The sequence below is a fragment of the Centruroides sculpturatus genome, unplaced genomic scaffold (assembly GCF_000671375.1).
Source record: "Centruroides sculpturatus isolate CEXI.00-Female unplaced genomic scaffold, Cexi_2.0 scaffold453, whole genome shotgun sequence".
Lineage (NCBI taxonomy): Eukaryota > Metazoa > Arthropoda > Arachnida > Scorpiones > Buthidae > Centruroides > Centruroides sculpturatus.
The window spans coordinates 325,724-348,297 of NW_019384758.1; the positions used below are offsets into that span (position 1 = coordinate 325,724).

Below are 22,574 nucleotides of genomic sequence, written 5' to 3' on the forward strand. Positions count from 1 at the left end.
ATATATTTTTTTTTTTTTTTTTTTTGACTATGCTTTGTGCTATTGAGAATCATTGAGTAAATATAGAAAATTTCATTCAGGTGAATGTAGACATAATTCAATTGTTTGAATCTTTATGGACCTCACTAATCATCATAGTGAAAGTCCAATAAGTAGTGACAGTTCTGCATCAACTATCAAAAATTAAAATTGTTACTAAGAAATGCTTCTACTAGAATCAGCACTTTGTCATAGACTGCAATGGAACTGCGTTCCACCACCTTTTTTCGATATATTTTAAAAGTTTTAAGAGAATTTTTGAAAATTTGATGTTTGGTCCGCGTTGAATTGCTCTGTTGAGCATAGAAAATCAGCAACAAAATTATTAAGACAGTCCTGCTTGTGTGACGAATCTTGTGCCGATGCATGTAATATATTTTTAGTAATGAGATGAGTGTTCACCACCTTTTTTTTCCCCCAAAAAAAGCACTGCCTAGAATTAACATTGCCCTAGACTGTCTGCAGAAAACCAAGCATCAATGAACCTAAAATCCAGTTGGCAAATTTGAAATTAATAAGCAAGGCTGAGAAAAGACTGGCTTCATTACTCCTGATAGGTTATATAAGTTCCATACTCTTCTACTTGATCTCTACAAATAGGCTTGGAATCTTTGAATATCTAATAGATGGGCTATTAAGGAGACTCAAGAAATATTTGTCTCTATTACCTTGATGATGTAGTTGATGACATGATTTTTTGCTTCTCCTTCAGTATTTGTTAAGTCCTCATATGTTTTTAACACACAAATCTGCATCTGATCTGCATCAAAAAATGTGCTAAACACTCTTGGCATCTTATGTGCTAAATGTGCTAAACACTCTTGGCATCTTATTGATGGGAAAGTGATTGTCAGTCTGACAAATTACAAGCAGTATCAACTTTTCTACACCCACCAATCTTCTGAATGTTCAGAACTTCTTATTTTTTCATCTATATTACTGTCACTTTATTGCATGATTTGCATCAATTGCCAAGTTACATCATTTTTAACCAAAACTGATGGTTTTCAATGGAAGTCTTTTAATTAATGTCTCATTATCTATAGTGTGGCACAATGGTACACACACTACAGATGATGAATCTTTGATAAAGGTACAATCTTTGAGTGATATGCCCGTTTGTGCATATAAGCGGACGTATCAGTCAAAGATTATTAGAGTTTTGCATTGAAGTCATTTTATTAAATTTTAAGTATTTTTCATATAAAAATGCAGTGGGAATCATATAAATTCATAGTGTTTTTAGTATTGCATATATCCCAATTGAAAAATCACAGAGCATTAGCTGAGAGAAGAGTTTTGAAGAAAAATGTAGCAAGTACTTCAAATGTTTCTAGTGACAAGGAGACTGAAAAAGCAGATACAGTAGAGCATCGATTATCCAAAAGTCAGTTATCCGAAAGAATTCCAGTTGGCAAATTTAAATTTTCGCTAGTGCTGTGGCACTGCAATCTTTGGCTATATCTTGGGCTACTTTAATATTTTTTACATTTGTGTATGTGTTTTAACTGGCAACACTGGCATTTTTGTATAGTTTTTATTTTTTCTGAGGACTCTGTGTCTGGACGTGTGTCGTGCTTAATCGAAATCCGTTTTCATCAGGGACATTAATTTTGGATCCGTGAATTTTTTACTTGTAAAAGATCGCTCTGTAGTAGTTGTATTGTTTGCAATGACCACTAAACATAAACGCATTGTTCTCAGTGTTTCTGATAAACTTAAAATAATAGATCTGTTGAAGTGTGGTGCTAGTGGATCAAGCTTAGCTCGGAAATATGGAGTTGGAAATGCCACAATATCTGACATTAAAAAGAACAGCGATGCCGTTAAAAAATGTGCGAGTGTACTTGACAGTGAAGATGGAAGCTTGCACAGAAAAACAATGAAAATGGCAGAAAACCAGGATTTGGTCATTGCAGTTTACATGTGATTCATGCAGGTACGTAGCCAAGGACAACCAATAAGTGGCCCTTTGATTTGAACAAGAAACTAGGGGGTAACGCTGATTTTAAAGCGACTTCTGGCTGGTTTAAGAATTTCAAATCTAGGCATGGAATTGGACATCAGAGTGAAAAACTGTCAACTGATACTGAATCAGCTGAAAGTTTGAAAGAGTCTTTAAAGAACATGATTGATAAGGAGGACTACAAAAAAACCAATGTCTACAATGCAGACGAAAGTGGTTTGTATTGGAAAAAAGTGCCAACAAAAACCCTAGTTTCTAAGAATGAAATGTCAGCACTTGGTTTTAAGGTAAGCAAATTACGTATCACTGTTATGGTATGTGGAAATGTTACCAGAATGCACAGGCTACCTTTACTAATCGTAGGAAAATCTAAAAATCTGCGGTGCTTTAAAGGAATAAAAAAAATTGCCAGTGACCTACAAAAATCAAAAGAATTCGTGGATGGATACAACCATTTTTATAGAATGGTATGACACTGTATTTATCCCTGAAGTCAAAAAGCATCAGCTTAAAACTGGAAATTCTGGAGATGTTTGTTGTTGATTGATAACGCCCAAGTCATCCCTCAAACATTTCACTGGAAAGAGAAAACGGAAAGTTTAAAGTTGTTTACTTGCCTCCCAACGTAACGTTGGGAGGCAAGTAAACAATCCTCCAACTGATACCAACAAACAAGTAATTCAATCCTCCAACTGATGGACCAAGGGGTCATTGAAAGCTTCAAACGATATTACAGGAAGGCATTGCTGCATATGGTAATAATCAGGGAAGAATGTGAAAAAACAATTCAGCAAGTGTAATTAACTTAAAGGATTGTATTAACTTAAAGGAATGTATGTACTGAAATTAACTTAAAGGATTGTATGTACATTGCAGCAGAAGCTTGGGCTACTGTCAAGGACAGTACACTAGCAACAGCTTGGAATAAGCTCCTACCATCAGGTGAGTCTATCACTACACCTGAAGAGCCAGCAAAGAGCCAATTTGAATCACAACTGTTTGATATGGTTAAAGATTGCTCTGGATTTGAAGAATGCGATAAGGTAAACATTTAAGACTGGCTCAAGTGTGATGTCAATGACCCTGGCTATCAAATATTGTCGGACGATGAAATCATTGCCAGTGTCATCGATCACCAAGACCCCTCTGATGATGAGGAAGAGCCTAACGACGCTGACCGTGCTGAAAAAGTACCATCCAGTGAGGAAGCTTTTCATTGCCTTGATACAGTTCTGAAGTGGTTAGAACAGCAAGAAGAATGTGATGCTATACAATTGCTGTCTTTAAGATGTGTGCATGATTTAGTGGCAAAAAAGAGACACTCAGCTGTGAAGCAAAAGACAATTTTGAACTTTTTTTCTTAAACTCTAGGACTACGCTATGTAAGGTATGTAACACGTTTCTGCATTTAAACGTTTTTAATATTAGATTAACTTCCAAAATATTATTTTTTTGTTTTTTATTTTTCAATATATTTTGTTTGTACAAAATAAAAAAAATAATTTTTAACGATGCAATAGCCACGATTATTATTTTAAAAAATTTATGTTAGGCTTAACATCGACGAAAATTCAATGCAAAGCGACATGCAACGGAGAAAAATTTCAACATCGGATATGTTAAACTATTTTTTCGTACATAATCAGTTATCTGAACAACCCCAGTCCTCAATTGATTTAGATAATCGACGCTCTACTGTACTAACAAAAGTACAAATCTAGGCATTAGCACTGTTTAAAATATTGAAAGAAAAGAAGTTTAACTCTCCACATTAATGACCAGTTTAAATTAAGTAATGATATTTGCTTTCCATTATTAATTTCTTTTTTTTTCTATTTGCTGTTTTACCTATAATCACAAAGATGATGTCAAAGTGTTTCTTTGACATCATTGGCATTTGTTGCTATCTGACCTGCTATGCAGTTGCATAAGCTTTAGCCAACTTTAGCATATTACTGACTTCTTAGTCAATGAAGTTGTCCTAAAACATGACACACTGAAGAAATTCATCAGCAACCAAGGCTGTCCCTTTCTTATTCAGTTAGTCTATATAATGCACCAGAGGACAGCAGTTTAAGATGGAGAGCATTTATTAATCTTCAGACCAGTAGCCTCACTGAATGATTCAAACAGGTGCTAGCCAACAGGCCTGATGTTAATGTCACCAATGGAATCAAGTGTTATCTTTCATCACATTCATAAATAACTTGAAGCAAGAGGTAACTGTTCTTTCTTTTCTATGGCCAGCATACTGCAGCCTCTGTGGAAACCCACCCTTCTATCAGCTATGTCAAGGACATCTGGTGACTATGCCTCATTGATTTACATGTTCCTAGAGGATGCATACAACTTGGCCAAACACCCATGCTTATGGCCCAAAATTACAGCAAACACCACTATGACTTGAGCCAATGCTCTGTTCTTTACCACCCTGGTGATTTCATAAGGTGTTTATGTTCCTATTTGGCAAGTGGAACATTCTGAGAAATTCGTGTGTCATTATTTCTGACCCCACATAGTGATAAGCCAGTGTTCACCAGGAACTTAAGAGATTAAAAATCCAGTATCTGGTGTGTTGGAAAGCTTTTAAGAGATTGTCCACATCAGGTTGAGTTGCACCAATGTCTCCAGTGGATCTTCTTTGAGAGGTGGAAATGAAATGGACTCCAATCTTTCAAAATTGAAATTAATTTGATTTTGGAATCTAGAGCCTAGAACAGTTCTTGAGTGATCCAAAAGTTGGGACATTCAGTTGTTTTGTGTATCTACTTAACTTTGAGTTGAAGAAATTAGTGTTTTGTCATTGTTTTATGACAATATATGCTAATTTTAATTTGATCATTTTTCTAAATACTCATTATATTTGTTCTATTATTGAATTACTATTCACATAATTCAGATAGATTTTGTTTTTATTTATAGGAAATTTGACATAGTGTTCTTTAATATGTCAAAATAAGACACACACTTTTTAATACAGTAATACCCCGAACTTACATGATAAGTGGGATCGAGCAATAACCGCGTAAGTTGGGGTATAATTTCGCAATTTGTGTAAAATTCGGGTCGAATGTATGTAAGCTAATAAATGTTCTCGTTAGTCTTATCTCGTCTTTTGATTCATTTACGGTTACAAGAAATCATCACACAGAGTCTCTCAACTCTCCATAGATATAACAAACACAGAAATAAATAACACAAAAAAAATTGTAGCTATGTGTTGATTCTGCGCAACACGTCCGAACATGTAAGCTGAACAATAGTGTGGGGGGAGTGAGTAATCAAGAGTTGCGTGGCGCTCAAACAAAAGATGAATCGACAAGATTTGAAAATCGTGTAACTCCGGGTTCACGTAAGTCAGGGTAGCATAAGTCGAGGTATTACTGTATATATTTTCTTTGAATGCACTTTATTGTGCTTGTGAAACAATCAGACACTGGGCAGCTTTTTATTCTTTTTTAGTTGATACGCATTTCGGGCTCTTTATTGTGCTTGTGAAACAAAGACATAGAATGACACTTTTTTCAAATTAGTAAAGAAATATATATATTTTTTTGATAAGTTATTTTATTGTTTATAAATTAGAATAAGACAGCTTTCAGCTTATGAAATTTAAATGCTAAATTTTACAATTATAGATGATCAAACTACAACAACAAAGGTTAAGTGATATGAAGAAAACACTACAGAGGGAACTGAAAATTCAGTCAGGGACTGATGGAATCTTACCCATTGATAGTGCAGAAATTCCAATGATTCAGCCAACAGATAGCAGAATATCATCGGGTTGGTCTCAAAGTATTCCAAATAAAAAAAACTATCATGTTGATGGTGATGACGACATAAATTTTCAGTATTTAAAACATGTCATCTTCAAATTTATGACCAGTGAAGATTATGAGGTAAAGCATTTTATAAATTTAAGTACAGATAAAATCTCCCTAATCTGAAATTCTTGGAACCAAGAATGTTTTGGATTTTGGAATACATGATATGATTTAGTTGAATAGAATTGTCAGTATCAGATCTTTTTGATATTTTTAACAATATATAAACAACCCAACAAAATTAGTAGTCAAATACATTTGCCTGTACAATATGGTGGTTTACTGAATCATAACAGTATGTTGTGGTCAGATGCACTTTTGCATTACCTTTCATGGTAGAACAGTAATTCATAATCCTGTTCTAAATGGCTTCCTGCTGTGAAAGCAAAGATAAAAATTTTGGAATTTCAGATTGGGGATAATCACCCTGTATAAATATGAAGTTGTTTTGTCACTGAAAATACATTTCAAACTTTTTCAGGCACAACATCTGATAAAGGCAATTTCAGTATTGCTTCATTTTACTTCAGAAGAAGAAAAGTTGATCAAACAAATGATGGAGTGGAAAATGTCTTGGTTTAGAGCAAGACCACGAGTTAAGGGACATCCTTTAATATCTTAAAGTATCAATTCTTATGGAAGATGCTTGTTTCCATTATAAATTAAAGAGACTACAATATGGGGCCAGTACCTACGGAGATACACGGCACTAAAATGATCTATTTATTGTGCGAATTTGTTAAAATTTCGAAAATTTATCCTTTATGCAAATATTTATAACAGTTCATACATAAAATATCATTGAATGGCAAAATAATTGTTAATATCATTTTAATATTCTAGTCGTGAAAAAGGAAATAATAATAATAATAATCAGTTTTTATATATATATGAATGACTGTACAAAACAAAGCAAATTTATGCTAGTTGTTTATTGACGTGCAGAAGGACTTCCATTTGTAAGTGTGTTTTTATTTACTTAAAACTAAAAAAAAGTTTATTATCTTAAAAAAAAATAGTGTTTCTTTTTGTTTCAAAAGGCAGTTTACTAATTTCATAATTTGTATATATTTGGACAATTAACAAAACACTAAAAATTCAGTTTATCATCACTAGCTCAGCAGGTAATTATAGAATTTATAATAATGATTTTATTCCATTTCTTCCATTAAAAATGGATAATTTTAGCTTATTGAAACATCATTATTATATTCTGCCTAGTCTGCTGCTTTAAAGAACTTGTGAAAGTCAGAACAAAAATATATGTTTATAATAACAACAATTTTCCATTGTATATAAATCCAAGAATGTATGATAAATACTTTTTGATTCCAAGAATCTTTTTTTTTTTTTTTTTAGTCTCAAAAGTTAGCTGTGCCTGACATTGTGAGTCACAAATGTGACATTTTGCATACTGCCGTCCATTTTTATTGTCTGAATTATGGTCAATACCATATAGATGTTTAATACTGTTTAACGAATAAGAATGAATATTATTATTTATCTGCAAGTGTATAGAAAGGCTATTAAATATTTCAAAACTTAGTTAAATGTGTTTGTTTAAGGGCATTCTGTTTAGGACATTTTTGTTTTAACAATTATAATTTATTACTTTTTGAACACACTAGATATAAGTTCCAATTGAGGACTACTACAAAACTGTGACCTCCTCCCATTGCTTGGGTATTGTTGTGGCATGATGTTAGGTATACACAATATATTTCCACATATTCATCATGTACTGTACATTGATTCATTTGTTCAGCAATTTAAGAAGGAAAGTATATCTTGTGCATAGAATTCCATATCATCTTTACAGTAGTACATGGATAAATTTGTATCAATCTTTCATAAGAACACTAAAGTAGACAATTTCCAGAAATATGTTTCTTCAGAAATCTAAGCCATGTCGCCCCACATTACCATTGTTAGCAAGCCTTGCTGATATGTTCTAGACTGAAAATAGGAAGTCAGTTTTGATCACACCAGGTACAGACAGTTATGTTAACTTTTTAAGGAAATTTTGGCCAATCTTGTATTTAATCTGTTTGAGATGAAATTGGTCAAAGAGAAACAGGACATTCCAATTTTCAACACGAGTGTTGAAGTCAACAATTTGACGTCATCAACGACGTTCCAACTCGAGTACGAAGTGCTTAGTTCCCATAATTCCATTCTCAGCAAGATGGATTCCATTCAAATGTCTTACCAATTACCCACAGTTCATTGGAAAGTAGCAGTCAACATATCTGTTGAGTGCTGAGTGTGTTGAGTCAGCACTGACAACAGCGCTACCTCAACATTGAAAAAAGGAACGAATTTTAACGAATGTTGAGATCAGCGCTGAGTCAGTGTTGAAAATTGGAATGTCCCGAAAGTTGTTTGACTGGTTTTGTTAAACAAATTCCTCTTGTAGCCTGATGATTATACCTAGAGAGAAAATTGTTTTTAATAGAGAAAGATAAAATTTTCAGAGCTTAGTATTAACCTCTATTATCCATGAAAAATTATGAATATGAACCAGATAACCATATGGTATGCTTCCGTGTGCACTTACTGCATGATCATCTTGGTCAACTTTTTTGAGATGTTGCTGGCCCATTTCTTACCCATATGGGCTTGGGCTTGTGTAATGAGCATAGTTGTGATCAGCCACTTGAACCGAATGTGTTGGTGCCTTGTGTTCTAATCAATCAAGAGGCAATATTTTCATTTCTTTTTATTCAAACAAATTTTCAAAAAAAAAATTTAAATATAAATTAATTTTTACAACCACATTGCACTTTTCTTTCTCACATATTCTGTACATTACAATTCACTCTGTATAAATAACAATTTCACAAAAAACATTTTGCAAGTTTCTTATTTTCCTTGTGTAGATTTGTGTATGTGTGGATCTGCAAGAGGATATTCGATTCCTGAAATGAGCATCGCGATTTTACGCTTGAATATTGATTAAAATCATAAATATGAATTCCCTAAAAATGCATATATCTTGTTTGTGCTTAAATGAGTAAGTTTAAATGCATTTAAAAAAAATGTATAAAATGTGTTGTTCTACATATACATATTTGATTGTATGTTTTATATATTTTATTTTTTTTAAAGATGAGAACTATGTACTTGTAATATTTAAGGACATTTGAACACAAACTTTAGAGGAATGCACATATATTCAATTGGTTGTTTGATGTGAAGCTCGATAAATGCAGTGAGAAGAAAGGACCTTGTCTTTCTCAGTATTGAAATTGAACCAGGATGAAGCACCTTAATCTTCAAAATTTAGTAGCTATTCCAATTTATGGATAAATTTAATATTTAAGCCTTCTAGAAATAGACAAAATTTGGTACAATATTAGAACAATGGCCAAAATGATTCTAGTTAAACTATGTCATTTAATCATTTTTAAGCTGGAATTGCTAGAATAATGACCAAAATGAAATTGAAGAAATGTATTTTCCTTACCTAAGCAGTTTGGTCAGTACCATGCCAAATTTTGTCCATTTTTAGAATAATTTCATGAAAATGTTTGGGCAAAACTTTGGCATTATACCAGTATTAAACTGTTAAGGAAACTAAAAGCATATTTCTTCAATTATAAAATATTTTTGGCCTTTATTCTGGTAGTCTTCAGCTTAGAAATGGATTAAATGTTTTTAATTGAAATATGTATTTTGGACTCCTAAACTAAGTACTCTTACAGACTTCTGTAGACTAAAATTATATGAATTTAGCAAAATTTTGTCATATCAATTAAATTTTCCTGAATATTTGAACCTAAAGTATAAAATATTTTTATACATTTTGACTCTGTACAAATCACATAAGCAATATGTTAATTTTAAACTATATTAGTGTGTTAATTTCTCATTGCTTCGCATATAGATGGTATGTATGAATGATAGCAATGAATTTATTGCGGTGGTCCCTCAGGTTATAAAAAATCTTGGTGTTTATTGAAGAAGCCCTGGTATCCAAAAAGGGTGTATAGTTCATGTTTATACAAGGTTTGGAAGGTCACTGTTTTAGGAATTTGAGATTATTATTTAATCAACGACACAATAAAATTTCAAAGTAATTATTGGAATTTGGATACCATTATTCGTTTGTATTAATATAAAATGCAGAATGATCAAAGTGAAGCTTAGTAGAGGAGTAGGGAACCGAATATCCTTTTGCTGTTACAAATTTTACACATAGTTACATTTATTCACATTCATTATGTATATAAAAAAAGTGTGTTTTAATTTTATATATATCGTATAGCAGTTGCAATATCTAAATGCTATAGAAATGACTAGATCGATTGTTTTAATCATCAGTTATTCTATCGTATGTAAACTAAAGATACCATACCATCTCATCGGCCACCTATTTGGAAACTCCAAATGGCAAGTATTTAATTCTGTGCTGTGTTCTCGTGTGATTTATTGGCGAGTGAGCAAAAACATGTTTGGCACTAATATGGATGGTGTATGTGTATGTATGTGTTAACTTAAACACTAATACACGCTTTGGCACATCACAACACCGATGTTATGTTACTACTGCTATACATCTCAATAATAAATTTTACAACATGATTTTTTTTTTTGGCACTAGAGAATTCACATTACCTTCAAGAATTTATGCCAGAACTTAAGTACACCTATTCAACATGTACAGAATAGAAAGGAACATTTCTTTTGTCGATGCATTTTCCACGTTTCTCAAAAATTCATTCTAGTGTTGCATTTCTAGAATATCTTTCCTGATCAGATTGCTTCTTGCTTCTTGTAACTTCCTGCATGTTTTTGTTACTGTAACAAAATTTTTATTGTGATGAAACTGAAGATTTTTTTTCAAGATTTTTTGATTTTGATTATTGAATAGTGAGGTTGATTAAAAAATATAAAATTCATACCTGTTCCTTTTTTAAATAATAATATACTTACAATGCCATGTTATTGTATTTTCCATGAGCTGTTTCTCTCCTTTAGCAATCTGTAGATAATTTATACAAATTAATTATTTTGTTATCCAGATAATTTTAATCTTTTAGTAATATCATTATCAACCCGTCTCAATAATAACCATTTTAACTCATAATATAATTAAATGCAGAGCTCAAAATTGAAATTTGGTACACATCATGAAATGTACACTAAGAAGGGATTTTTTGAAATTTCCCGCACGGGAGAGGAAGAGAATTAAGTCTCATCCTAAAGAACTCAGCATCTATTTTAGATGCAATTTAGTAGGGTAAGCCACCAGAATGCACATTAAGAAGGGATTTTTGAAAATTCCCCCATGGAGGAAGAGGAGAGGAGGAGAGAGTTAGTCGGTATAAAGTGTAAAATATTTATTAATTGCCAAAATGTATACGATATGTGCCACTATATACTTTCCTTTATTATTTAATCATTTCCATTTTTCGGGTAACTCAAAAACAATATATCCAAAATAAACGAATTCAAATGAATATTTGGATTCATTCCAAATTCAAAAAATTTAAATTGTAAAATATAAAAAAAACTTTCGTGGAACATACTTGAATAAAACGACTAATTTTGAAATAAGGTTATCCTCCATTATAATGAAAAATCTTAATTTTTTTAGGTTACTTAAATTCTTAGTAAAGACTTTTTATTTATTCAGATATAGAAAAAAATGATTCTTGAATTTTTAGATATCTGCTAAATAGAATAGTGAAAACGAAATTTTTCATAAATTTGACCCTAATCTTATAATATAATTGAGATGAGTTAATAAAGTAACATTCAGCACAGAGGTTTGTGCTCTGCACTTATTATTACTGAGTTGAAAATTGAAATTTAGTACACAGTTAGGGTAGGTCATGAGAATGTAGATAAAGAAGGGACTTTCTGAAATTTCCTCCGTGGAGGAGACGGAGAGGGTTAAGGATTACCCTGTACTATTTTAAATGTAGTTTTTTTGCAGAAAATTAGAGAATTTTTAGATGGGTCTAAAAACATGTTCAATTAGTCTCAGAAGAGGTGAACCTAACTCTTGCACCTGGTAAAAAACAGGAAAGATTGGCTATAATCTAATAATCTTAATTTTTGCTATTGTTACTTTTTGCCTGAACTCATCTGCTAGTTTCATATAATTCTTTAATGGTTAATCTTGTTAATTCATAACTTTAAGCAGATGTGAATCTCATCAACATTCAAATCTTATTGACAAACAATTAAGTGTATTTAGCAGCTTTGAGCAGTTAAGAATTATCCCTTAAATAATGTTTCCACTTGCATTTAGTTTAGCTTTGGGTTAAATCTTGAACAATTAAGAAAGAAAATCCATGTGTCCCTTTATTAATATAAAAACACAGATTCCCTGCTAACAGCGGAACAGATATGTAGGAAAGTATCAATATTATTAAAAGGTCTTAATTACACATTTAAATTTAAGGAGATGAACTTTTTTGAAAAATAAGGTATCACAGCCCTAGGGTATATATGCACTGCTACTAAAAAGTTTTTCTGTTCAAGTATTAATTTTTCAGAGGTCTCTTGATGTTTGTTTACAGTAGAGCCTCGATTATCTGACTCAATTGGGGACTGGGGTTTGTCGGATAACCGAAAAGTATGAAAAAATCCATTATTAGTGTAGTATATTATTATATCGCTATTAACCTACTTCGCGTTGAATTTTCATCGATGTTAAGCCTAACAAAAATTTTTTAAAATAATAATTGTCGTTAGTGTATCGTTAAAAATTAGAAAATTAAACCTCATTTAAATACTGGCTTCCTTTCTGGTCGGANGATTCATAAAGAACGGAACGTATCTACCGTCTTATAGGGGGATCTACTGTATAACAGAAACAAGATATTTTGTAATAAACATTTTAAACTTTCTCTAAAAAGTCCATTAGAGTTTAGGTTAAGAATACTAAAGTATTTAAGTGCTTAGTGTGTTCATGGCAAAGCTTTTATGAATTATAAGAAAAATAGTGTATTTACTTACTTGTTCTTTGGAAAATGCAAAACCTCAGTTAATTGGGGCTCAGATAATCAAGGTTTTAAAGTATTTATTTCTATTGTAAGATATACAAATAATTGTTTACGTTTCCTTTGCAATAGGTCATATTATGTTCTGTACAGATGTATAAATATATATATAATGTTTTAATAATTAAGTTTCCCACTTTTAAAAGCATTTAAAATAAATTTTTCAATTTTAGATTAAAGATTTGGAAATTAAACTTGCTGAAAATGTAGAAAATTCTGACAACATCAATAAACTAAAAGCTGTATTGACTGAATTGGAAAATCAGTTAATGGATAAAAATAAAGTAAAGTATAATTTTTATATTTTACTTTTAATTTTAATAAGTAAATATTCACACTATTATACATCAACACCATTATTACACATCAACATCAATACATCAACAAATTTAATTATGCAATTATTTGCATTAAAATGTGTGTCTGTAGTATGTGAATTTATAAACAGTAGATAAATAGAACAAAATCATTAAAATGCAAAAGTATATTAGCTCATATATGATTTTTTTTTTTTTTTTTTTTGACTATGCTTTGTGCTATTGAGAATCATTGAGTAAATATAGAAAATTTCATTCAGGTGAATGTAGACATAATTCAATTGTTTGAATCTTTATGGACCTCACTAATCATCATAGTGAAAGTCCAATAAGTAGTGACAGTTCTGCATCAACTATCAAAAATTAAAATTGTTACTAAGAAATGCTTCTACTAGAATCAGCACTTTGTCATAGACTGCAATGGAACTGCGTTCCACCACCTTTTTTCGATATATTTTAAAAGTTTTAAGAGAATTTTTGAAAATTTGATGTTTGGTCCGCGTTGAATTGCTCTGTTGAGCATAGAAAATCAGCAACAAAATTATTAAGACAGTCCTGCTTGTGTGACGAATCTTGTGCCGATGCATGTAATATATTTTTAGTAATGAGATGAGTGTTCACCACCTTTTTTTTCCCCCAAAAAAAGCACTGCCTAGAATTAACATTGCCCTAGACTGTCTGCAGAAAACCAAGCATCAATGAACCTAAAATCCAGTTGGCAAATTTGAAATTAATAAGCAAGGCTGAGAAAAGACTGGCTTCATTACTCCTGATAGGTTATATAAGTTCCATACTCTTCTACTTGATCTCTACAAATAGGCTTGGAATCTTTGAATATCTAATAGATGGGCTATTAAGGAGACTCAAGAAATATTTGTCTCTATTACCTTGATGATGTAGTTGATGACATGATTTTTTGCTTCTCCTTCAGTATTTGTTAAGTCCTCATATGTTTTTAACACACAAATCTGCATCTGATCTGCATCAAAAAATGTGCTAAACACTCTTGGCATCTTATGTGCTAAATGTGCTAAACACTCTTGGCATCTTATTGATGGGAAAGTGATTGTCAGTCTGACAAATTACAAGCAGTATCAACTTTTCTACACCCACCAATCTTCTGAATGTTCAGAACTTCTTATTTTTTCATCTATATTACTGTCACTTTATTGCATGATTTGCATCAATTGCCAAGTTACATCATTTTTAACCAAAACTGATGGTTTTCAATGGAAGTCTTTTAATTAATGTCTCATTATCTATAGTGTGGCACAATGGTACACACACTACAGATGATGAATCTTTGATAAAGGTACAATCTTTGAGTGATATGCCCGTTTGTGCATATAAGCGGACGTATCAGTCAAAGATTATTAGAGTTTTGCATTGAAGTCATTTTATTAAATTTTAAGTATTTTTCATATAAAAATGCAGTGGGAATCATATAAATTCATAGTGTTTTTAGTATTGCATATATCCCAATTGAAAAATCACAGAGCATTAGCTGAGAGAAGAGTTTTGAAGAAAAATGTAGCAAGTACTTCAAATGTTTCTAGTGACAAGGAGACTGAAAAAGCAGATACAGTAGAGCATCGATTATCCAAAAGTCAGTTATCCGAAAGAATTCCAGTTGGCAAATTTAAATTTTCGCTAGTGCTGTGGCACTGCAATCTTTGGCTATATCTTGGGCTACTTTAATATTTTTTACATTTGTGTATGTGTTTTAACTGGCAACACTGGCATTTTTGTATAGTTTTTATTTTTTCTGAGGACTCTGTGTCTGGACGTGTGTCGTGCTTAATCGAAATCCGTTTTCATCAGGGACATTAATTTTGGATCCGTGAATTTTTTACTTGTAAAAGATCGCTCTGTAGTAGTTGTATTGTTTGCAATGACCACTAAACATAAACGCATTGTTCTCAGTGTTTCTGATAAACTTAAAATAATAGATCTGTTGAAGTGTGGTGCTAGTGGATCAAGCTTAGCTCGGAAATATGGAGTTGGAAATGCCACAATATCTGACATTAAAAAGAACAGCGATGCCGTTAAAAAATGTGCGAGTGTACTTGACAGTGAAGATGGAAGCTTGCACAGAAAAACAATGAAAATGGCAGAAAACCAGGATTTGGTCATTGCAGTTTACATGTGATTCATGCAGGTACGTAGCCAAGGACAACCAATAAGTGGCCCTTTGATTTGAACAAGAAACTAGGGGGTAACGCTGATTTTAAAGCGACTTCTGGCTGGTTTAAGAATTTCAAATCTAGGCATGGAATTGGACATCAGAGTGAAAAACTGTCAACTGATACTGAATCAGCTGAAAGTTTGAAAGAGTCTTTAAAGAACATGATTGATAAGGAGGACTACAAAAAAACCAATGTCTACAATGCAGACGAAAGTGGTTTGTATTGGAAAAAAGTGCCAACAAAAACCCTAGTTTCTAAGAATGAAATGTCAGCACTTGGTTTTAAGGTAAGCAAATTACGTATCACTGTTATGGTATGTGGAAATGTTACCAGAATGCACAGGCTACCTTTACTAATCGTAGGAAAATCTAAAAATCTGCGGTGCTTTAAAGGAATAAAAAAAATTGCCAGTGACCTACAAAAATCAAAAGAATTCGTGGATGGATACAACCATTTTTATAGAATGGTATGACACTGTATTTATCCCTGAAGTCAAAAAGCATCAGCTTAAAACTGGAAATTCTGGAGATGTTTGTTGTTGATTGATAACGCCCAAGTCATCCCTCAAACATTTCACTGGAAAGAGAAAACGGAAAGTTTAAAGTTGTTTACTTGCCTCCCAACGTAACGTTGGGAGGCAAGTAAACAATCCTCCAACTGATACCAACAAACAAGTAATTCAATCCTCCAACTGATGGACCAAGGGGTCATTGAAAGCTTCAAACGATATTACAGGAAGGCATTGCTGCATATGGTAATAATCAGGGAAGAATGTGAAAAAACAATTCAGCAAGTGTAATTAACTTAAAGGATTGTATTAACTTAAAGGAATGTATGTACTGAAATTAACTTAAAGGATTGTATGTACATTGCAGCAGAAGCTTGGGCTACTGTCAAGGACAGTACACTAGCAACAGCTTGGAATAAGCTCCTACCATCAGGTGAGTCTATCACTACACCTGAAGAGCCAGCAAAGAGCCAATTTGAATCACAACTGTTTGATATGGTTAAAGATTGCTCTGGATTTGAAGAATGCGATAAGGTAAACATTTAAGACTGGCTCAAGTGTGATGTCAATGACCCTGGCTATCAAATATTGTCGGACGATGAAATCATTGCCAGTGTCATCGATCACCAAGACCCCTCTGATGATGAGGAAGAGCCTAACGACGCTGACCGTGCTGAAAAAGTACCATCCAGTGAGGAAGCTTTTCATTGCCTTGATACAGTTCTGAAGTGGTTAGAACAGCAAGAAGAATGTGATGCTATACAATTGCTGTCTTTAAGATGTGTGCATGATTTAGTGGCAAAAAAGAGACACTCAGCTGTGAAGCAAAAGACAATTTTGAACTTTTTTTCTTAAACTCTAGGACTACGCTATGTAAGGTATGTAACACGTTTCTGCATTTAAACGTTTTTAATATTAGATTAACTTCCAAAATATTATTTTTTTGTTTTTTATTTTTCAATATATTTTGTTTGTACAAAATAAAAAAAATAATTTTTAACGATGCAATAGCCACGATTATTATTTTAAAAAATTTATGTTAGGCTTAACATCGACGAAAATTCAATGCAAAGCGACATGCAACGGAGAAAAATTTCAACATCGGATATGTTAAACTATTTTTTCGTACATAATCAGTTATCTGAACAACCCCAGTCCTCAATTGATTTAGATAATCGACGCTCTACTGTACTAACAAAAGTACAAATCTAGGCATTAGCACTGTTTAAAATATTGAAAGAAAAGAAGTTTAACTCTCCACATTAATGACCAGTTTAAATTAAGTAATGATATTTGCTTTCCATTATTAATTTCTTTTTTTTTCTATTTGCTGTTTTACCTATAATCACAAAGATGATGTCAAAGTGTTTCTTTGACATCATTGGCATTTGTTGCTATCTGACCTGCTATGCAGTTGCATAAGCTTTAGCCAACTTTAGCATATTACTGACTTCTTAGTCAATGAAGTTGTCCTAAAACATGACACACTGAAGAAATTCATCAGCAACCAAGGCTGTCCCTTTCTTATTCAGTTAGTCTATATAATGCACCAGAGGACAGCAGTTTAAGATGGAGAGCATTTATTAATCTTCAGACCAGTAGCCTCACTGAATAATTCAAACAGGTGCTAGCCAACAGGCCTGATGTTAATGTCACCAATGGAATCAAGTGTTATCTTTCATCACATTCATAAACAACTTGAAGCAAGAGGTAACTGTTCTTTCTTTTCTATGGCCAGCATACTGCAGCCTCTGTGGAAACCCACCCTTCTATCAGCTATGTCAAGGACATCTGGTGACTATGCCTCATTGATTTACATGTTCCTAGAGGATGCATACAACTTGGCCAAACACCCATGCTTATGGCCCAAAATTACAGCAAACACCACTATGACTTGAGCCAATGCTATGTTCTTTACCACCCTGGTGATTTCATAAGGTGTTTATGTTCCTATTTGGCAAGTGGAACATTCTGAGAAATTCGTGTGTCATTATTTCTGACCCCACATAGTGATAAGCCAGTGTTCACCAGGAACTTAAGAGATTAAAAATCCAGTATCTGGTGTGTTGGAAAGCTTTTAAGAGATTGTCCACATCAGGTTGAGTTGCACCAATGTCTCCAGTGGATCTTCTTTGAGAGGTGGAAATGAAATGGACTCCAATCTTTCAAAATTGAAATTAATTTGATTTTGGAATCTAGAGCCTAGAACAGTTCTTGAGTGATCCAAAAGTTGGGACATTCAGTTGTTTTGTGTATCTACTTAACTTTGAGTTCAAGAAATTAGTGTTTTGTCATTGTTTTATGACAATATATGCTAATTTTAATTTGATCATTTTTCTAAATACTCATTATATTTGTTCTATTATTGAATTACTATTCACATAATTCAGATAGATTTTGTTTTTATTTATAGGAAATTTGACATAGTGTTCTTTAATATGTCAAAATAAGACACACACTTTTTAATACAGTAATACCCCGAACTTACATGATAAGTGGGATCGAGCAATAACCGCGTAAGTTGGGGTATAATTTCGCAATTTGTGTAAAATTCGGGTCGAATGTATGTAAGCTAATAAATGTTCTCGTTAGTCTTATCTCGTCTTTTGATTCATTTACGGTTACAAGAAATCATCACACAGAGTCTCTCAACTCTCCATAGATATAACAAACACAGAAATAAATAACACAAAAAAAATTGTAGCTATGTGTTGATTCTGCGCAACACGTCCGAACATGTAAGCTGAACAATAGTGTGGGGGGAGTGAGTAATCAAGAGTTGCGTGGCGCTCAAACAAAAGATGAATCGACAAGATTTGAAAATCGTGTAACTCCGGGTTCACGTAAGTCAGGGTAGCATAAGTCGAGGTATTACTGTATATATTTTCTTTGAATGCACTTTATTGTGCTTGTGAAACAATCAGACACTGGGCAGCTTTTTATTCTTTTTTAGTTGATACGCATTTCGGGCTCTTTATTGTGCTTGTGAAACAAAGACATAGAATGACACTTTTTTCAAATTAGTAAAGAAATATATATATTTTTTTGATAAGTTATTTTATTGTTTATAAATTAGAATAAGACAGCTTTCAGCTTATGAAATTTAAATGCTAAATTTTACAATTATAGATGATCAAACTACAACAACAAAGGTTAAGTGATATGAAGAAAACACTACAGAGGGAACTGAAAATTCAGTCAGGGACTGATGGAATCTTACCCATTGATAGTGCAGAAATTCCAATGATTCAGCCAACAGATAGCAGAATATCATCGGGTTGGTCTCAAAGTATTCCAAATAAAAAAAACTATCATGTTGATGGTGATGACGACATAAATTTTCAGTATTTAAAACATGTCATCTTCAAATTTATGACCAGTGAAGATTATGAGGTAAAGCATTTTATAAATTTAAGTACAGATAAAATCTCCCTAATCTGAAATTCTTGGAACCAAGAATGTTTTGGATTTTGGAATACATGATATGATTTAGTTGAATAGAATTGTCAGTATCAGATCTTTTTGATATTTTTAACAATATATAAACAACCCAACAAAATTAGTAGTCAAATACATTTGCCTGTACAATATGGTGGTTTACTGAATCATAACAGTATGTTGTGGTCAGATGCACTTTTGCATTACCTTTCATGGTAGAACAGTAATTCATAATCCTGTTCTAAATGGCTTCCTGCTGTGAAAGCAAAGATAAAAATTTTGGAATTTCAGATTGGGGATAATCACCCTGTATAAATATGAAGTTGTTTTGTCACTGAAAATACATTTCAAACTTTTTCAGGCACAACATCTGATAAAGGCAATTTCAGTATTGCTTCATTTTACTTCAGAAGAAGAAAAGTTGATCAAACAAATGATGGAGTGGAAAATGTCTTGGTTTAGAGCAAGACCGCGAGTTAAGGGACATCCTTTAATATCTTAAAGTATCAATTCTTATGGAAGATGCTTGTTTCCATTATAAATTAAAGAGACTACAATATGGGGCCAGTACCTACGGAGATACACGGCACTAAAATGATCTATTTATTGTGCGAATTTGTTAAAATTTCGAAAATTTATCCTTTATGCAAATATTTATAACAGTTCATACATAAAATATCATTGAATGGCAAAATAATTGTTAATATCATTTTAATATTCTAGTCGTGAAAAAGGAAATAATAATAATAATAATCAGTTTTTATATATATATGAATGACTGTACAAAACAAAGCAAATTTATGCTAGTTGTTTATTGACGTGCAGAAGGACTTCCATTTGTAAGTGTGTTTTTATTTACTTAAAACTAAAAAAAAGTTTATTATCTTAAAAAAAAATAGTGTTTCTTTTTGTTTCAAAAGGCAGTTTACTAATTTCATAATTTGTATATATTTGGACAATTAACAAAACACTAAAAATTCAGTTTATCATCACTAGCTCAGCAGGTAATTATAGAATTTATAATAATGATTTTATTCCATTTCTTCCATTAAAAATGGATAATTTTAGCTTATTGAAACATCATTATTATATTCTGCCTAGTCTGCTGCTTTAAAGAACTTGTGAAAGTCAGAACAAAAATATATGTTTATAATAACAACAATTTTCCATTGTATATAAATCCAAGAATGTATGATAAATACTTTTTGATTCCAAGAATCTTTTTTTTTTTTTTTTTTTAGTCTCAAAAGTTAGCTGTGCCTGACATTGTGAGTCACAAATGTGACATTTTGCATACTGCCGTCCATTTTTATTGTCTGAATTATGGTCAATACCATATAGATGTTTAATACTGTTTAACGAATAAGAATGAATATTATTATTTATCTGCAAGTGTATAGAAAGGCTATTAAATATTTCAAAACTTAGTTAAATGTGTTTGTTTAAGGGCATTCTGTTTAGGACATTTTTGTTTTAACAATTATAATTTATTACTTTTTGAACACACTAGATATAAGTTCCAATTGAGGACTACTACAAAACTGTGACCTCCTCCCATTGCTTGGGTATTGTTGTGGCATGATGTTAGGTATACACAATATATTTCCACATATTCATCATGTACTGTACATTGATTCATTTGTTCAGCAATTTAAGAAGGAAAGTATATCTTGTGCATAGAATTCCATATCATCTTTACAGTAGTACATGGATAAATTTGTATCAATCTTTCATAAGAACACTAAAGTAGACAATTTCCAGAAATATGTTTCTTCAGAAATCTAAGCCATGTCGCCCCGCATTACCATTGTTAGCAAGCCTTGCTGATATGTTCTAGACTGAAAATAGGAAGTCAGTTTTGATCACACCAGGTACAGACAGTTATGTTAACTTTTTAAGGAAATTTTGGCCAATCTTGTATTTAATCTGTTTGAGATGAAATTNACAATAAATAATAAATTTCTGAAAATTTTTATGATTTCACAGATGATATCTTGACTTTTTCCTAATATTTCTCAAACTATTAAATTGATATATGGAGTGTAATAATTTTCTTGAATTAATGAAATCATATTACAAGAAAGTTGTAGCATAATTTTTAGCTAAAACATTTTGTTTACAAAATTGTTATAACTAGTAATGATATTAAAATCAGAAAGATTTTATTATGAGACACTGAATTTAGTTTTTTAGTAATATTATAGAATAGCTGTTATTGGAGAAGTATTAACAAAACTCAAAGTGGTGTCAACATGTTGTTGCATTGACTTACGCTGTCAACTTGTGAACAAAATTTAGGGATAATTAGTTAGATTTATTTATTTAAAAAGTTATATATTTTAAATTTTATTCTTCAGATAATTAAATTCTTAAATTTTTATCTCTTACTACTACATTTATATAATATTTCAGGTTAGCCAATTAGAAAAGGATTACAATTCAGTCAGTTATACTAAAGAACAACTTAATTCTCACTTGCAAGAGAAAGAAATAGAATTGCAAAATATCAGCCAGGGTAATTAATTTGCTTATAATAATTTTTTATGTACAAAATATATGTTAAATGAAACTTTATATTTTAAGAAAAAGATAATTTACTTGTACGTAATGCTGAATTGTCTCACCAATTGGAGATTACAAAACAAGAATTGAAAGAAGAACAGAATTTGAGGGAAAGAGAGAGAGAGAGTTATGAAGAAAAAATACATCAGTTGAATAATGAATTAGAATTACATGAAATGAAAGTAAGTATAATTTAAATTTTCTTAATGTATGTGATTATTATTTTTCTGCAATACATTATATCAGTATATGTAACCAAAAAATTGATTTAAAATACTTTTAAGACTTATTATTATACACAATTTAAGATATAGTAAGAAAATGTGAATTACAGTAGAGCGTCGATTTTCCGAATCAATTGGGGACTGGGGTTGTTCGTATAACTGATATTTCGGATAACCGATTTATGTACGAAAAAATAGTTAACGTATCCAATGTTAAAATCTTTATCCGTTGCGTGTCGCTTCGCGTTGAATTTTCGTCGATGTTAAGCCTAACAAAGACAATTGTATCGTTAAAAATTATTTTATTTTGTACGAACAAAATAAATATATTGAAAAATATAAAAACAATAAAAAACTATACTTCAGATGTTAATTTAGTATCAAAAACGTAAAATATTTGAGTAGCCCAAGACATAGCCAAAGATTGAAGCGCCACAGCACTGGCGAAAATTTAAATTTGCCGACTGGAATTCTTTCGGATGATTGACTTTCGG

General features: G+C 31.8%; 2 protein-coding genes and 2 pseudogenes across 4 annotated transcripts in view; 3 read left to right on the forward strand and 1 right to left on the reverse strand.

Annotated features, from left to right (window-relative positions):
* The first annotated feature begins 1,030 nt into the window (after positions 1-1,030).
* On the forward strand, positions 1,031-2,618 carry LOC111628747 (annotated as a pseudogene).
* Positions 2,619-2,868: 250 nt separating this feature from the next.
* On the forward strand, positions 2,869-6,848 carry LOC111628736 (golgin subfamily A member 1-like). Its single transcript, XM_023372572.1, has 3 exons — positions 2,869-3,048; positions 5,644-5,907; positions 6,314-6,848. The coding sequence occupies exons 1-3, from the start codon at positions 2,869-2,871 to the stop codon at positions 6,452-6,454; spliced, it is 585 nt and encodes a 194-aa protein (XP_023228340.1). The 3' UTR covers positions 6,455-6,848.
* A 1,898-nt stretch (positions 6,849-8,746) lies between these two features.
* The window catches only part of LOC111628738, a 38,383-nt gene continuing 24,555 nt past the window's right edge, over positions 8,747-22,574 (reverse strand). For all 3 annotated transcript variants that reach the window (XM_023372580.1, XM_023372579.1, XM_023372581.1), the window contains 2 exons: positions 10,768-10,816; positions 8,747-10,632 (listed from right to left, as the gene is read on the reverse strand). In XM_023372580.1, the coding sequence (XP_023228348.1) occupies positions 10,556-10,632; positions 10,768-10,816 (126 nt within the window). In that variant the 3' untranslated portion in view covers positions 8,747-10,555. The remainder of the gene's footprint in view (positions 10,633-10,767; positions 10,817-22,574) is intronic.
* LOC111628739 lies at positions 14,373-15,960 on the forward strand (annotated as a pseudogene).

Excerpts from the sequence above, each read along its gene's own strand:
- LOC111628736 (XM_023372572.1), top strand. The coding sequence starts at position 2,869 with ATGTACATTGCAGCAGAAGCTTGGGCTACTGTCAAGGACAGTACACTA. Across the intron at positions 3,049-5,643 it reads GATTTGAAGAATGCGATAAG|ATGATCAAACTACAACAACA; the intron begins GTAAACATTTAA and ends TTACAATTATAG. Across the intron at positions 5,908-6,313 it reads TGACCAGTGAAGATTATGAG|GCACAACATCTGATAAAGGC; the intron begins GTAAAGCATTTT and ends AAACTTTTTCAG.